Source organism: Limanda limanda, chromosome 9, assembly GCF_963576545.1.
Source record: "Limanda limanda chromosome 9, fLimLim1.1, whole genome shotgun sequence".
Lineage (NCBI taxonomy): Eukaryota > Metazoa > Chordata > Actinopteri > Pleuronectiformes > Pleuronectidae > Limanda > Limanda limanda.
Genome location: NC_083644.1, coordinates 3,594,706 through 3,608,228, shown reverse-complemented (window position 1 = coordinate 3,608,228; position 13,523 = coordinate 3,594,706). Strand labels below are relative to the sequence as shown.

General features: G+C 40.1%; 1 protein-coding gene across 1 annotated transcript; it reads right to left on the bottom strand.

The window, feature by feature from the left end:
* Window positions 1-5,597: 5,597 nt before the first annotated feature.
* On the bottom strand, window positions 5,598-8,199 carry LOC133010536 (leukocyte elastase inhibitor-like). The gene is made up of 6 exons (XM_061078124.1): window positions 8,023-8,199; window positions 7,348-7,479; window positions 7,130-7,247; window positions 6,901-7,043; window positions 6,613-6,780; window positions 5,598-6,062 (listed from the first exon to the last, which is right to left on the bottom strand). The coding sequence occupies exons 1-6, from the start codon at window positions 8,197-8,199 to the stop codon at window positions 5,646-5,648; spliced, it is 1,155 nt and encodes a 384-aa protein (XP_060934107.1). The 3' UTR covers window positions 5,598-5,645.
* Between the last annotated feature and the right edge of the window lie 5,324 nt (window positions 8,200-13,523).

Genomic DNA, 13,523 nt, shown 5'->3' with positions numbered 1-13,523 from the left:
TAGGCGTTATGCTCTTTCGCCCACACCAGATCTTTTTAAGGAGAAATTACTGTTGCAAACTGAATTCAATAAGCTTATGACATGGAAAGCCGAGAAAAATATTTTTAAATCCAGACAGGCATATTATGAGCATGGAGATAAAGCGGGGAGAATCCTTGCACTTCAACTTAAACAGCAGTCAACTGAACAAATGATCCCAGGAATTAATACAGGCGCTGACTCGATATCTCGCAGTCCCAGAGTCATTAATGACCAGTTTAAGCAATATTATTCTACTCTATATCAGTCAGAGGTAGATAGTAGCTCATCTGAGATTTACTCGTTTCTTGATTCTCTGGATACCCCAAGGCTTTCTCCAGATGATCAGTCATCTTTAGAGCAGCCATTGTCGCTTGAGGAAATAGCGAGTGCCATCAGATTGTCTCGAACAGGAAGGGCGCCAGGTCCGGATGGATTCCCCACAGAGTTTTACAAGGAATTTTCTTCAAAACTCGCACCTATCCTTAAATCAGTCTATGACGAATCTTTGGCCAATGGAAGATTGCCGCAAACGCTTACCCAGGCCACAATTTCAGTTTTACTAAAAAAAGATAAGGATCCTGTACAGTGTAGCTCATATAGGCCAATAAGTCTTCTGTGCTGTGACTATAAAATTTTAACTAAAACCCTTGCACAACGATTAGACCCTGTTATTCCTACCATTATTAATGAGGACCAAACAGGCTTCATTCCTGGGCGGCAATCATTTTTTAATGTGAGAAGATTATTTAATGTGTTATTTTCCCCCCATTCAACAGTACAACCTGAAGTTATTCTAAGCCTTGACGCTGAAAAGGCGTTTGATAGAATTGAATGGACCTATCTTTTCGCAGCTCTAGAAAAATTTGGAATGGGGCCCACTTTTTGTAAGTGGATCAAAGTCCTATATTCAACACCCATGGCGGCAGTCAGGACAAATGGCCTGATTTCGGAATATTTTTCACTCCACAGAGGTACAAGACAGGGTTGTTGTCTGTCGCCTTTCCTGTTTGACATTGCAATTGAACCACTGGCGATTGCTATTAGATCAGATGACAGGATAAAAAGTATATCCAGGGGTTAAACAAACCATAAAACTTTGCTTTATGCTGATGATCTGCTTTTGCAAATATCAGATCCAACTGAGAGCATGCCCTACCTTCTCCACTGGTTGCAAAAGTTCAGTAGCATATCAGGGTATAAAGTTAATTTGTCAAAATCTTTATTATTTCCACTGAATAATCTGGCAAAACAGATCACTTATGAAAATTTGCCTTTTAAAATTGAAAATGACAAATTTACCTATCTGGGAATAGAAATAGCAGGTTCAATTAAAGCTATTTTTCAGTATAATTATAGGTCGATTTTAGACCGTACTAAAACTGATTTGGATAGGTGGTCGAATCTTCCACTCTCATTGGCAGGGCGGATAAATGTAGTGAAGATGACTGTAATGCCCAGGTTTCTTTATTTATTCCAAATGATTCCCATTTTTCTCCCAAAATCCTATTTTGCTCGACTGGATCGCTTTATTTCTGTGTTCATATGGAATAAAAAACCTGCACGTATAAAGAAGGCAAGCCTGGAGAGAGTTAAATCTGACGGTGGCTTGGGTTTACCTAATTTTTTATTCTACTATTGGGCAGCTAATATTGTCAAGCTGACATATTGGATCACCATGTTCGCAGATAAGGAGGGTCCAGTCTGGACGGATATGGAGCTGAGTGCAACACTCCCAGTTTCCCCGATTTCGATCCTAACTGCCCCCCTCACACTAAATATCAAAGCGCCTGATTTGAACTCAAATTTGGTGGTCCAAAATTCGATTAAGATCTGGCGTCAGTTCAGAAAACATTTTAATTTGACAAATATATGTAGCTTCTCCCCAATAATGTTTAATTTTCTTTTTGCACCATCTCAAATGGATCAGGCATTTGCAGTTTGGCACAGAAGGGGCTTGGTCTACTTTCAAGATCTCTTTACCGATGATGGCTTTGCATCATTTAAATTTTTATGTGAAGATCATAATTTACCAAAGTCTCATTACTTCAGATTTCTTCAGGTTCGAAGTTTTGCCTCTAAATTTTTCCCAGGGTACCCATCCCCACCCTCTAAAGACTAACTGTATTCAGTTCTTAATGTTAATCCACTCAATAAAGGAGCAATATCAAAAATATATGCTTTAATTCTGGATGGCTGCCCTCATTCGTGGGACAAAATTAAGGCAGCATGGGAGGGAGAGGTTGGAGAAGTAATACCAGAAGACACCTGGAAAAATACCATACAGCGTATACACACGTCATCTTTCTGTATCAGACATGGCTTGATTCAATTTAAGGTTGTCCACAGGTTGCATTATTCTAACGATAGACTGTCTAAATTATACCCTAATGTTACACCTAACTGTCCTAGATGTCAATATTCTCCTGTTTCTTTAGGACACATGTTTTGGTCATGTCCATCTTTGTATGGCTTCTGGTCCTCAGTCTTCCAATCACTCTCAGCAATATCTGGCAAAACACTGCAGCCTGACCCTTTGATAGCTATCTTTGGTGTAGTAAGGGAGGAGCTAAAGCTGTCCCGTCTCCATAAAAATGCAATTGCCTTTGCATCATTGCATGCCCGACGTCTGATTCTGCTGAATTGGAAGGGGAAGAATCCTCCTGCCTATGTTCATTGGATTAGAGAGGTGATGTTGGGATTGGCTCTGGAAAAAATTAGATATACAGTACACGGGTCGGAGGTTAAATACGACAGAACCTGGTCACAGTTCATGACACATATCAAGAGCTTGCCTTTTGCCTGAATCCTTGTTCTTATTTAATATGTATTTATCTTTCCCTCTTTCCTTCTCTGATTGCCTTCCTAGTCTTCTCAATGCTTATATTCTGACTGTTGGGACTTTTTTCTTATGTTAAAGGTCCTGGATGTTGGTGTTATGAACATAATGATCAACATAGATTGGTTTGAGTATTTTTTTTAAATTTATTTATTTATTATTATTATTATTTTTATTTATTTTTTTCCTTTGGCCTGTCTCTTTTTTGTATTTGTCTATATTTGCTTTCTTCTTTTGGTGTTCTGTCTGTCAGTGTGATACGTGAGTGTTTTTGTGGATTTATTTGTGGGGATGCCACCTGGTTGGGGTGGGGGGAGGGGGGCGGGTGCGCAACTTTTGTAAGAAATGCATAACTAATGATGTAAATGTTTTCAATATGGAAAAATGATAAATAAAGTTGTAAAAAAAAAAAAAATTAAAATCTATTAATGGAGAGCTATGATGGAGGCTTTTTTTCTTCGAACATGTTCAATTATTAAACGTAATTTACCTGCATTTTGTCAATATTAGTGCATTAGAAGTGAGGCAATAAACCTCCAGCTAGTGAGTGGCCCAATCCTTCGTATATTTTTCTGTATGTGGCCCTCGGGAAAAAAAGTTTGGAAAACCCTGATTTAGATAGTTAGCAAAGTTGAAGGATATAGAGTTCTTGACAGTTTGAGGTTGTCGAAATTCACACCTATGCATCATTAACGAAAACAACATTTGTGACAGAAAAGCATTTATTATGAAGATAATAGAGTATAAAAACACAAACGACTAAAAGTGTACTTACTATATAAATATGTGTATGTGAGTATGCATGTAGGTTAGGGAAAATAGCTAGTTGCATTCAATGAAAGACTGAATAGCACAACATAACTAATCCAATAAACAGTCTTTGCTTAGCCTAGTATGATTATTAAGCCCAGTTCTGTTTTATACATGAAAAGGGGAAAAAGGTTGATGTGCTGTTTGAAGTCCAGTGATGCGTCTTGCTGGTTTGAGGCTCCTGTGTTTGTGGTTCTGCTGTGCGATGCAGCTCTTGTGCTGAAGTTCTTAGGCAGGCTCTCGCGTCGCTTCCTTTTGGAAGGTTTTCGCAGTCTGCTCCAGGCAGGCCTGCTTGAAGGTTGGTAGATTATGCGGCGAGGAAGATTCCTTCGCTGGGCTGGTGGAAAGCTGCAGCTCTCCTCCATGGAAGTTGAGCAGAAAGGGAGGTGAGCTGGAGAAGCCACACTTCTCCTCCTGGAGAGTTGAGTGGAAGAGAATGAGTCAAAAGAGTGAGACGAGAGAGGGGACTTGGCTAATATTGGTCTGGTGACCTCGTGGGTCATGGGGCCCAGTGTGACTAAAAGTGGTTGAAACTTGTGTCCCCGCTCAGTGTTCACACCTCTGTGTCTCCCTGGGATCTCCCTGGGAGATTGAGTTCTGGTGTCGGGATTGAGTTCCTGACACCAGTGAGAGATAAACGTAAATTCGACCGAGTCCAATGCTGATTCAAGTAGAATTTTGATGCAAAACTAAATGCAACTCAATCTGCGACAAACTAAAATAAGAGTCTTGCTTTGTTCTGGGCCAAATGGAAAAGTGCATCGGATCAAAGTTCTACAGTTACACTCGTCTGTCGAGGTTGCTGAGTTGTTGTCAGTGTGAAGGATTGGAGGGGCCGGGGGGGTTCCCAATATGTCGGGGCATCAGTGAGTGTGTACCTCTGTGCACACTGCACAACATGTGTGTTTGCATGTGAGCCGTCGTGTGCTGGGTTTGCAGAGCTTGTGTCTTTCATGAAAAACAGGTCCGGCCCTCGTCTGATGGTCTTTCTCCGTGTGCATTGTGTACGACACTCAGAGCAGAATGTCCCGGGCTCAGTAACAATCTGGCCCAGATCAGGTCCCTTGGTGAGTTGAAAGCATGATACAAACATTTTAATTTTCAAGTATCAGCATCAGATGTTTTGGTCTTTATCTGCCGCCATTATCTCTGTGAAAAGCAGCAATGAATCCTGGGATAGGTCGGCCTGAGAGGGATCCGCCTGTCTGCTATAAACTGCATGAATACATTCTGAGTACAAAAAATGCTGGTTCACTTCTTCATCATCATTATTCTTTCTTTGGTTTACATGTTACGTAATTATATTACAGCAGGAAATAAACTGCACATTTATACCTTACTTATGAGAACCATTTTAAACATGTTCAATATTGCACAGCTTCTATTGCTGTGAACGAATCTGACCCGGACGATATCCTGCTGCTTCTTCACATGTGAAACACAAACTCCAGAAATTGTCTTTCCAAAATCAACACACAAATCATTGTTGGATCAAAAATATTCTTTATTAATTAATATCTTCATCCATAATTCAGTGCAAAAACAGAAAAAAACAAGCTAATTGGCATAAATCCCAGAAAATAAAGCCCACATTTAAAGGATTAAGCCCTTTCATTTATTAATATCTTCCTCTTTAATTTCTGTGCAAAAACAGAAGAAAAAACCCAGCTAATTAGCATAAACCCCAGAAAATAAAGCCCACCTTTAAAGGATTAAGCCCTTTTCATTAATTAATATCTTCCTCTATAATTTCTGTGCAAAAACAGAAGAAAAAAACAAGCTAATTAGCATAAATCCCAGAAAATAAATCCCACATTTAAAGGATTAAGCCCTCTTCATTAATTAATATCTTCCTCTATAATTTCTGTGCAAAAACAGAAGAAAAAAAACAAGCTAATTAGCATAAATCCCCCCGAAAATAAAGCCCACCTTTAAAGGATTAAGCTTTTATTTGAATATCTTCCTCTCCTGGTTCTGTCTACTGAGGAGACGAGATTCTGCCGAGGAAGAGGATGGTCTTGGTTTTATTGTGCCTGATGAAGAAGAGGAAGGGGTGGTCTGCTGTGAACAACAGATCCTTGCGCTCGCTCGGCCCACGGCAACCTACCATGACATTTGCTGTGACCGCAGCCGCCTCCGTGCCCTCCTCGTTCACCTCCACGAAGGCCTTATGGGCCACCTCAGACAGGAAGATTTTTCCATTGCTCATGCCAGACAGGTCGGCCTCTGACTTGCGGAACACTTTCGTCATGCCCAGGTCAGACAGAAGCTCCTTCAGCTCGTAGTTCTCCTCCAGCTTGAACTTTGGCAGGTGAACGTGGACATCTGCGTTGACTGACATGTTTCTCTTGTCGGTCCATTCCTCCAGCCTCTTCTTAGTCAGCTCCTTCTCAAGCTGGAACAGAGCAAACACATTTGATCACGTCTCTAAAAACTAAGAAGAGGCTCTTTTCTGATTAAAAGACTGAAACATCTGATGTTGCTTAAGTACACAACAGAAGTTATGTCCCTAACATCTGCTGGTGGTCGCTTACATCCGCTAACATCAACTGGTGGAAGCCATTGATAAGTGCAGTACAAGGGATATTCTCCATATTGTTGTATATTCCACCCCCTTAAAAAACACTTTATTGAGCTGCTTTTGCCACGTTTAAGCTAAACTTCCCTGTTTTAGTAAACAACACCGTTTCTGTTAAAGACAAATAACATTGCACAAGCTGGTAGAGTGTAAGATGAATTTTATACACATGTAATAGTTTTACCATTTTGGTCTCTACCAACTCCTGAGGAAAATATCTGGCTTTTTAGTGCATAGATGTTGAACTTCCTTCACCAGCTGGTCTCCATCTTTGTCTGTCTGCTGTTAGGTGCTCGACGGGGAGTGAGCTGCAGGTTTTATCTGAGCTTCTCAACATGAATAAATCTTTTGATTTTACTCTGTGTACCTTCAGCAGAGGGTCGGAACCGTCTGTGGACTCTTCAGGCAACAGGATGAACATGCTGAGCACCTCCTTCTCATACGGCAGCTCCAGGATCTGCAGAGCGTGGTCAGGGATGTAGTTGTAGGGCAGATTCTTCTTCTGGAACATCATCTGGACTGGTTTGCTCTCAGTCTGACACACAGAAACACAAACAACTATTAAAATGTCGATCTAGCTAATAATTCCACTGTGATTAAGTGACTATCTACTCTAGTTTGAGGTGCTAAGGGACATAAATAAGTGTTTTTTTACCTGGCTGACTTTAAAATACATGTCTTTGGTGTCTACTTTATAAAAGCGGTTCATCCAGTCTGCCTTCAAGTAGATGGCATTGACCAGAACCAGTTTCATCTCTGCAGAGACTGTCCCCGGCTTCAGGATATCTTTTATTTTATCTGAAATGTAACAGAAAACCTGACAATTCAGAACAATGTAGAAAGATTTATTCCCTTTTTCATTATATTCATGTGTAAAGTCGTACTTCCTGTCTGCTGCTCGACCCAGGTGTTGATCTCCACTCTGCTCGCCTCCGTGGCCCCGATGAAATCCACAATCTTCAGGTCGGCCTTGTAGTACTTACGCACGTCTTCGTGGTATGCCTGGAGAGACCAGATATCATGTTATACTTTCAAGGAAGAAAAAAAAAAGATCTATTTAAGTTTAAATTTCTGCTGTGATAAGCGAAAATTTTTAACTCACAGATAGGAACTTTTCGGTTTTGTCCCCATACAGACGATTGGCTGTTTTCAGATTGTATGATGGTGAGTTGATGTCTTCGATTAACTTCTTGAGTTCGGCGTGGACGTCTATAACCCTGGTGTATGACAGGGCCTGTGTGGAAGTTGGGATTGACACAAGACATTTAAATGCTTTCAGATGTGCACCTAAGAGTCCAGGGTCTGTAGGTGAGGAAGCTAATCTCCAGTCAGTTGCTCAGAACATTTTCTGGAAGTTTTCCTGCCAGCCCACTTGTAAAATGTCTGTAAAATGTAGAAATCAGAAGGCGACAAAATCTCATCTCTCACCTGCAAATTCTACATATTCACACGCAGAATCTGTTTATAGATATTTCTTCTGTAGAAACACTGCAGATTAAAATCTGCACATTTTTAACACTGAGATGAGACAAATAAGAAACTGTAAGATTTGTTCTTCTGTTCCGAAAGCAAACTGGTTTAATTAACTGAACTCAACTGTCAGTTCAATGTCCTGCTGTCAGAGAGCAGCACATACTGGACCTTGTGTCAGGGGATTTATCTAGAGTCAGAAGAACAGATGGTTTAGAAACACTGTTCAGTCTGCTCCATCGTAACCAACTAGTCCCACAGCTCTGACTCTCTGAATGACAGGTAACAGAGACATGGTGTGATGTACCTTTTCCATTTGAGCAGCTGTGTCTCCTCTGGCTCCCAGGTAGACCATAGCCAGAGCTGAAGTGATGCTCAGAGGAGACACCAACATATTCCCAGATGGGTACTTTTCACGGCTCAGAGTCCGGAGCAGATCCAAGGAAAGGCAATCGATTGATTCGACGACGCTGATGTTGCCCATGGCTGAGGATGAACAGTTGTCCTGTAATGAAAAAAAACTACTTTTTAGACATATATATTTTTAAATCCGAAATGCACAGAAATGCACCTGATTGCCACTTGATTCTATAACAATTTTTTGGGGAACAAAATGTGCCAAGACCCCTGAGACGACCAGATGAGTTGGGATTGAACCAAACTCAATTTTAGTTGTCTGTGTCGCCAAATCATAACAAACATTCTCTCGCAGCGAGAGAAAAATCCCCAAAACGTCAAATCAGATAGAATTATCTACGCAAAATACCTGAGAGATGAAAAGATGTGGAAGCAGAGAATGTGAACCTGGAGGTTGAGCCGTCAGGAGAGGAACACGTACACCAGTTTATATGTGTGTGTGGGTGGGTGTGACTGGACAATAAATCACTGACTGCTGGAAACAAAACAACGTTATAGGCCAACTGGCACCAGTGGAAAAAAATGCAACCGACACAATTCTGAGGAATGGTTTGCACAACGTCTTTGTGCGATGGCTAATGAAGCGATGATGAAGTGTATTCATTTATCTTTATCACTTTTATTTAGAATCTCAGACAGAACTTGTATTTATATACCTTGTTGATTTTGTACAACCTGTTTTTATGCTGCCCTTGTGAAGCACTTTGCAACATATGTTATGAAAAGTGCTCTATGAGTACAGATTATTAATATTATTAATATTACTATTCATCGTGCGTCTTTCAAATGTGAACAACGAAGAAGGACATTCTTGTATGGAGCTGGATTCTTGCCGAAACAGAAGTACAGAATGCTTTGATTTGCCACACAAACATGCAAACAACTGTGTGAATCTGTGAGTGACGACCGAGACTGAAATATAAACCTCCAAAGTGTCTCTTCTAGAGTTTTCTCCACAAGGCATCTTTTTTCCTTGTGAGTCACACAGGTGATGGAGGCCCATCTGAGCAGAGACCAAGCTATCAAGGCCTTTATAGCCAAACCATCTGCGGTGATGGGACAGCTGGGTGAGGAAAGAGCTAAAGACTGCGAGGACCTGACAGTCATCAAACAACTCAGGAAGGAGCAGACCAAAGTACGTCCTGTCTTTTATATAAAAAGAAAAACACCTCAAAGCTGTAAGATGTGTTTTTTCAGAACGACAAGGTGGAACTATATTCTGACAATAAGTGTTTACAGCGCTTTGCCTTCACTGCCGGTAGTTGAGTCAGGACTGATAAGAACCAATCAGGAAGTGAATGTTGATGACTGGGTCATTGTCTTCAAATGTCTGCGTTTCTGTCGTCCACACTACAACAGTTTTTAAACTAAAACGGGGGCCGGGGCCATTTCGAAACTTCACCATTTAGGTCAGCAAAAACTTGGGTGTAGTTTAAAGTAGTCACAGTGATGCATTGTGTATAATTGTCGTGTGGATGTAGCCTGAGACGTCCACCTTGTGACATTGTTCATTAGTAGTGGTTTAAAGTAGTTGCAACAAAAACAGTGATAAAGTCTGTTTGACAAATACCACAAATGACCAGTAAAATAGTTTCTATTCATCTTTTTATTAACCCTTTTTTATTAAAATATTAATGATTGGAACAGAATCATGTCTGTTAAATTTAAAGACTAATCACATGTTTTTCTTTACCCCCAGATTCAGTAACTTCTTTTAAATCACATTTTGACATGTGATGTTATCTCTTTACTCTTACAGATTGCTAATTATTGTTTTTTGTTCTTAAGCAATGTTGCCCCTTTTTTATTGATTCGTCTTATTTGTATTTGTTGTTATGGCTTTTACGTGATGATATCTTCTTATTGCACATTGTGTATCAAATATAATGATTTCATAACTTTGTCATTAATTTAATATACAAAGTCATTGTTTTGAGAAATAGTTTTGAACAAGCAATTATTTATTTAAGAAATTAACTCATTATTTGTTTGTAACAAGTCATTATTTGTAGATACTCCCTCATTATATTTGATTAGTAAATAATTTCTTATCAGTTCCATGGAAATCAAGATGAAGCAACAACTCTGACACACCCACATGTTTTCGTTGGAAAAACGGTTTTCAACCATGAGAAAATCCTCCAATTGTCCTCAGGTGTTCTGTCACAGAAGGGTGTGGAGGTGGAGATGGAGGTGGAGATGGAGGTGTGCTCTCCCTGCCTCCGGCTCTGCATGTGTGCACCAGAACAGAGCCACACCACAAATACAGTTTGAATGATAAACATGTAAACAGTTTTGGATGGTTTGGAGTTGACCTGAAGCTGCTGGCTGTCTCTGTGTCCCACTGTGGGTTTCTCAGGAGGTGCTGAAGGTGATGCGCACCATGGATGACCACATCGTCCAGGGACTGAACACCACCGTGCCCACAGTTTTCTTTCTCAGGCAAAGTTGATGCCTCACAAACATGCAAACAACTGTATGAATGTGTGAGTGACGACCGAGACTGAAATATAAACCTCCAAAGTGTCTCTTCTAGAGTTTTCTCCACAATGCATCTTTTGTCCTCTTGCGTCACACAGGTGATGGAGGCCCATCTGAGCAGAGACCAAGCTATCAAGGCCTGTATAGCCAAAACATCTGCGGTGATGGGACAGCTGGGTGAGGAAAGAGCTAAAGACTGCGAGGACCTGGCAGTCATCAAACAACTCAGGAAGGAGCAGACCAAAGTACGTCATGTCTTTTATATAAAAAGAAAAACACCTCAAAGCTGTAGGTTGTGTTTTTTCAGAACGACGACAAGGTGGAACTATATTCTGACAATAAGTGTTTACAGCGCTTTGCCTTCACTGCCGGTAGTTGAGTCAGGACTGATAAGAACCAATCAGGAAGTGAATGTTGATGACTGGGTCATTGTCTTCAAATGTCTGCGTTTTTGTCATCTAAACTACAACATTTTTCAAACTAAAATGGGGGCCGGGCCATTTCCAAACTTCACCATTTAGGTGAACAAAAACTTGGGTGTAGTGTAAAGTAGTCGCAGTGATGCATTGTGTATAACTGTCGTGTGGATGTAGCCTGAGACGTCCACCTTGTGACATTGTTCATTAGTAGTGGTTTAAAGTAGTTGCAACAAAAACAGTGATAAAGTCTGTTTTACAAACTGAAGGTTTGGACTTTTAAACAAAGGGATGAAAAGGAGAGTCTAATGGAACACACTATTGAGCATTATGGGAAATGTAAGATCTTGTGTTTTAACGGTTTGTCCCATACTAGAGACTAAAAGTCATAATATTTCAGCCTCAGTTGCTTCGACTTCTATTCTATTTATTTACTTTCACTCTTTGGTGGTTTTGTTTGGTTTTGATTAAGTTCTCCTCTGTATCAGCAACAGAAATCTAAGAAACTGAGAAACATTTATTCAGGAGAATTTAATGAAACTATCTGACCTGCATCTGCTCTTCCAAATACCAGAAATGACCAGTAAAATAGTTTCTATTCATTTTTTGATTAACCCTTTTTTATTAAAATATTAATGATTGGAACAGAATTATGTCTGTTAAATTTAAAGACTAATCACATGTTTTTCTTTACCCCCAGATTCAGTAACTTCTTTTAAATCACATTTTGACATGTGATGTTATCTTTTTATTCTTACAGATTGCTAATTATTATTTTTTGCTCTTGTGCAATGTTGCCCCTTTTTTATTGATTTGTCTTATTTGTATTTGTTTTTATGGCTTTTACGTGATGATATCTTCTTATTGCACATTGTGTATCAAATATAATGATTTCATAACTTTGTCATTAATTTAATATACAAAGTCATTGTTTTGAGAAATAGTTTTGAACAAGCAATTATTTATTTAAGAAATTAACTCATTATCTGTTTGTAACAAGTCATATTTGTAGATACTCCATCATTATATTTGATTACTAAATCATTTCTTATCAGTTCCATGGCAATCAAGATAAGCAACACCTCTGACACACCCACATGTTTTCCTTTGAAAAGCGGTTTTCAACCATGAGAAAATCCTCCAATTGTCCTCAGGTGTTCTGTCACAGAAGGGTGTGGAGGTGGAGATGGAGGTGGAGATGGAGGTGTGCTCTCCCTGCCTCCGGCTCTGCATGTGTGCACCAGAACAGAGCCACACCACAAATACAGTTTGAATGATAAACATGTAAACAGTTTTGGATGGTTTGGAGTTGACCTGAAGCTGCTGGCTGTCTCTGTGTCCCACTGTGGGTTTCTCAGGAGGTGCTGAAGGTGATGCGCACCATGGATGACCACATCGTCCAGGGACTGAACACTACCGTGCCCACAGTTTCCTTCTCAGGCAAAGTTGATGCCACACAAACATGCAAACAACTGTATGAATGTGTGAGTGACGACCGAGACTGAAATATAAACCTCCAAAGTGTCTCTTCTAGAGTTTTCTCCACAAGGCATCTTTTGTCCTTTTGCGTCACACAGGTGATGGAGGCCCATCTGAGCAGAGACCAAGCTATCAAGGCCTTTTATAGCCAAACCATCTGCGGTGATGGGACAGCTGGGTGAGGAAAGAGGAAAAGACTGAGAGGACCTGACAGTCATCAAACAACTCAGGAAGGAGCAGACCAAAGTACGTCCTGTCTTTTATATAAAAAAAAAACAACCCTCCAAGCTGTAGGTTGTGTTTTTTCAGAACGACGACAAGGTGGCACTATATTCTGAAATTAAGTGTTTACAGCGCTTTGCCTTCACTGCCGGTAGTTGAGTCAGGACTGATAAGAACCAATCAGGAAGTGAATGTTGATGACTGGGTCATTGTCTTCAAATGTCTGCGTTTTTGTCATCTAAACTACAACATTTTTCAAACTAAAATGGGGGCCGGGCCATTTCCAAACTTCACCATTTAGGTGAACAAAAACTTGGGTGTAGTGTAAAGTAGTCGCAGTGATGCATTGTGTATAACTGTCGTGTGGATGTAGCCTGAGACGTCCACCTTGTGACATTGTTTATTAGTAGTGGTTTAAAGTAGTTGCAACAAAAACAGTGATAAAGTCTGTTTGACAAACTGAAGGTATGGACTTTTAAACAAAGGGATGAAAAGGAGAGTCTAATGGAACACACTATTGAGCATTATGGGAAATGTAAGATCTTGTGTTTTAACGGTTTGTCCCATACTAGAGACTAAAAGTCATAATATTTCAGCCTCAGTTGCTTCGACTTCTATTCTGTTTATTTCCATTCAGTCTTTGGTGGTTTTGTTTGGTTTCGATTAAGTTCTCCTCTGTATCAGCAACAGAAATCTAAGAAACTGAGAAACATTTATTCAGGAGAATTTAAAGAAACTATCTGACCTGCAACTGCTCTTCCAAATACCACAAATGACCAGTAAAATAGTTTCT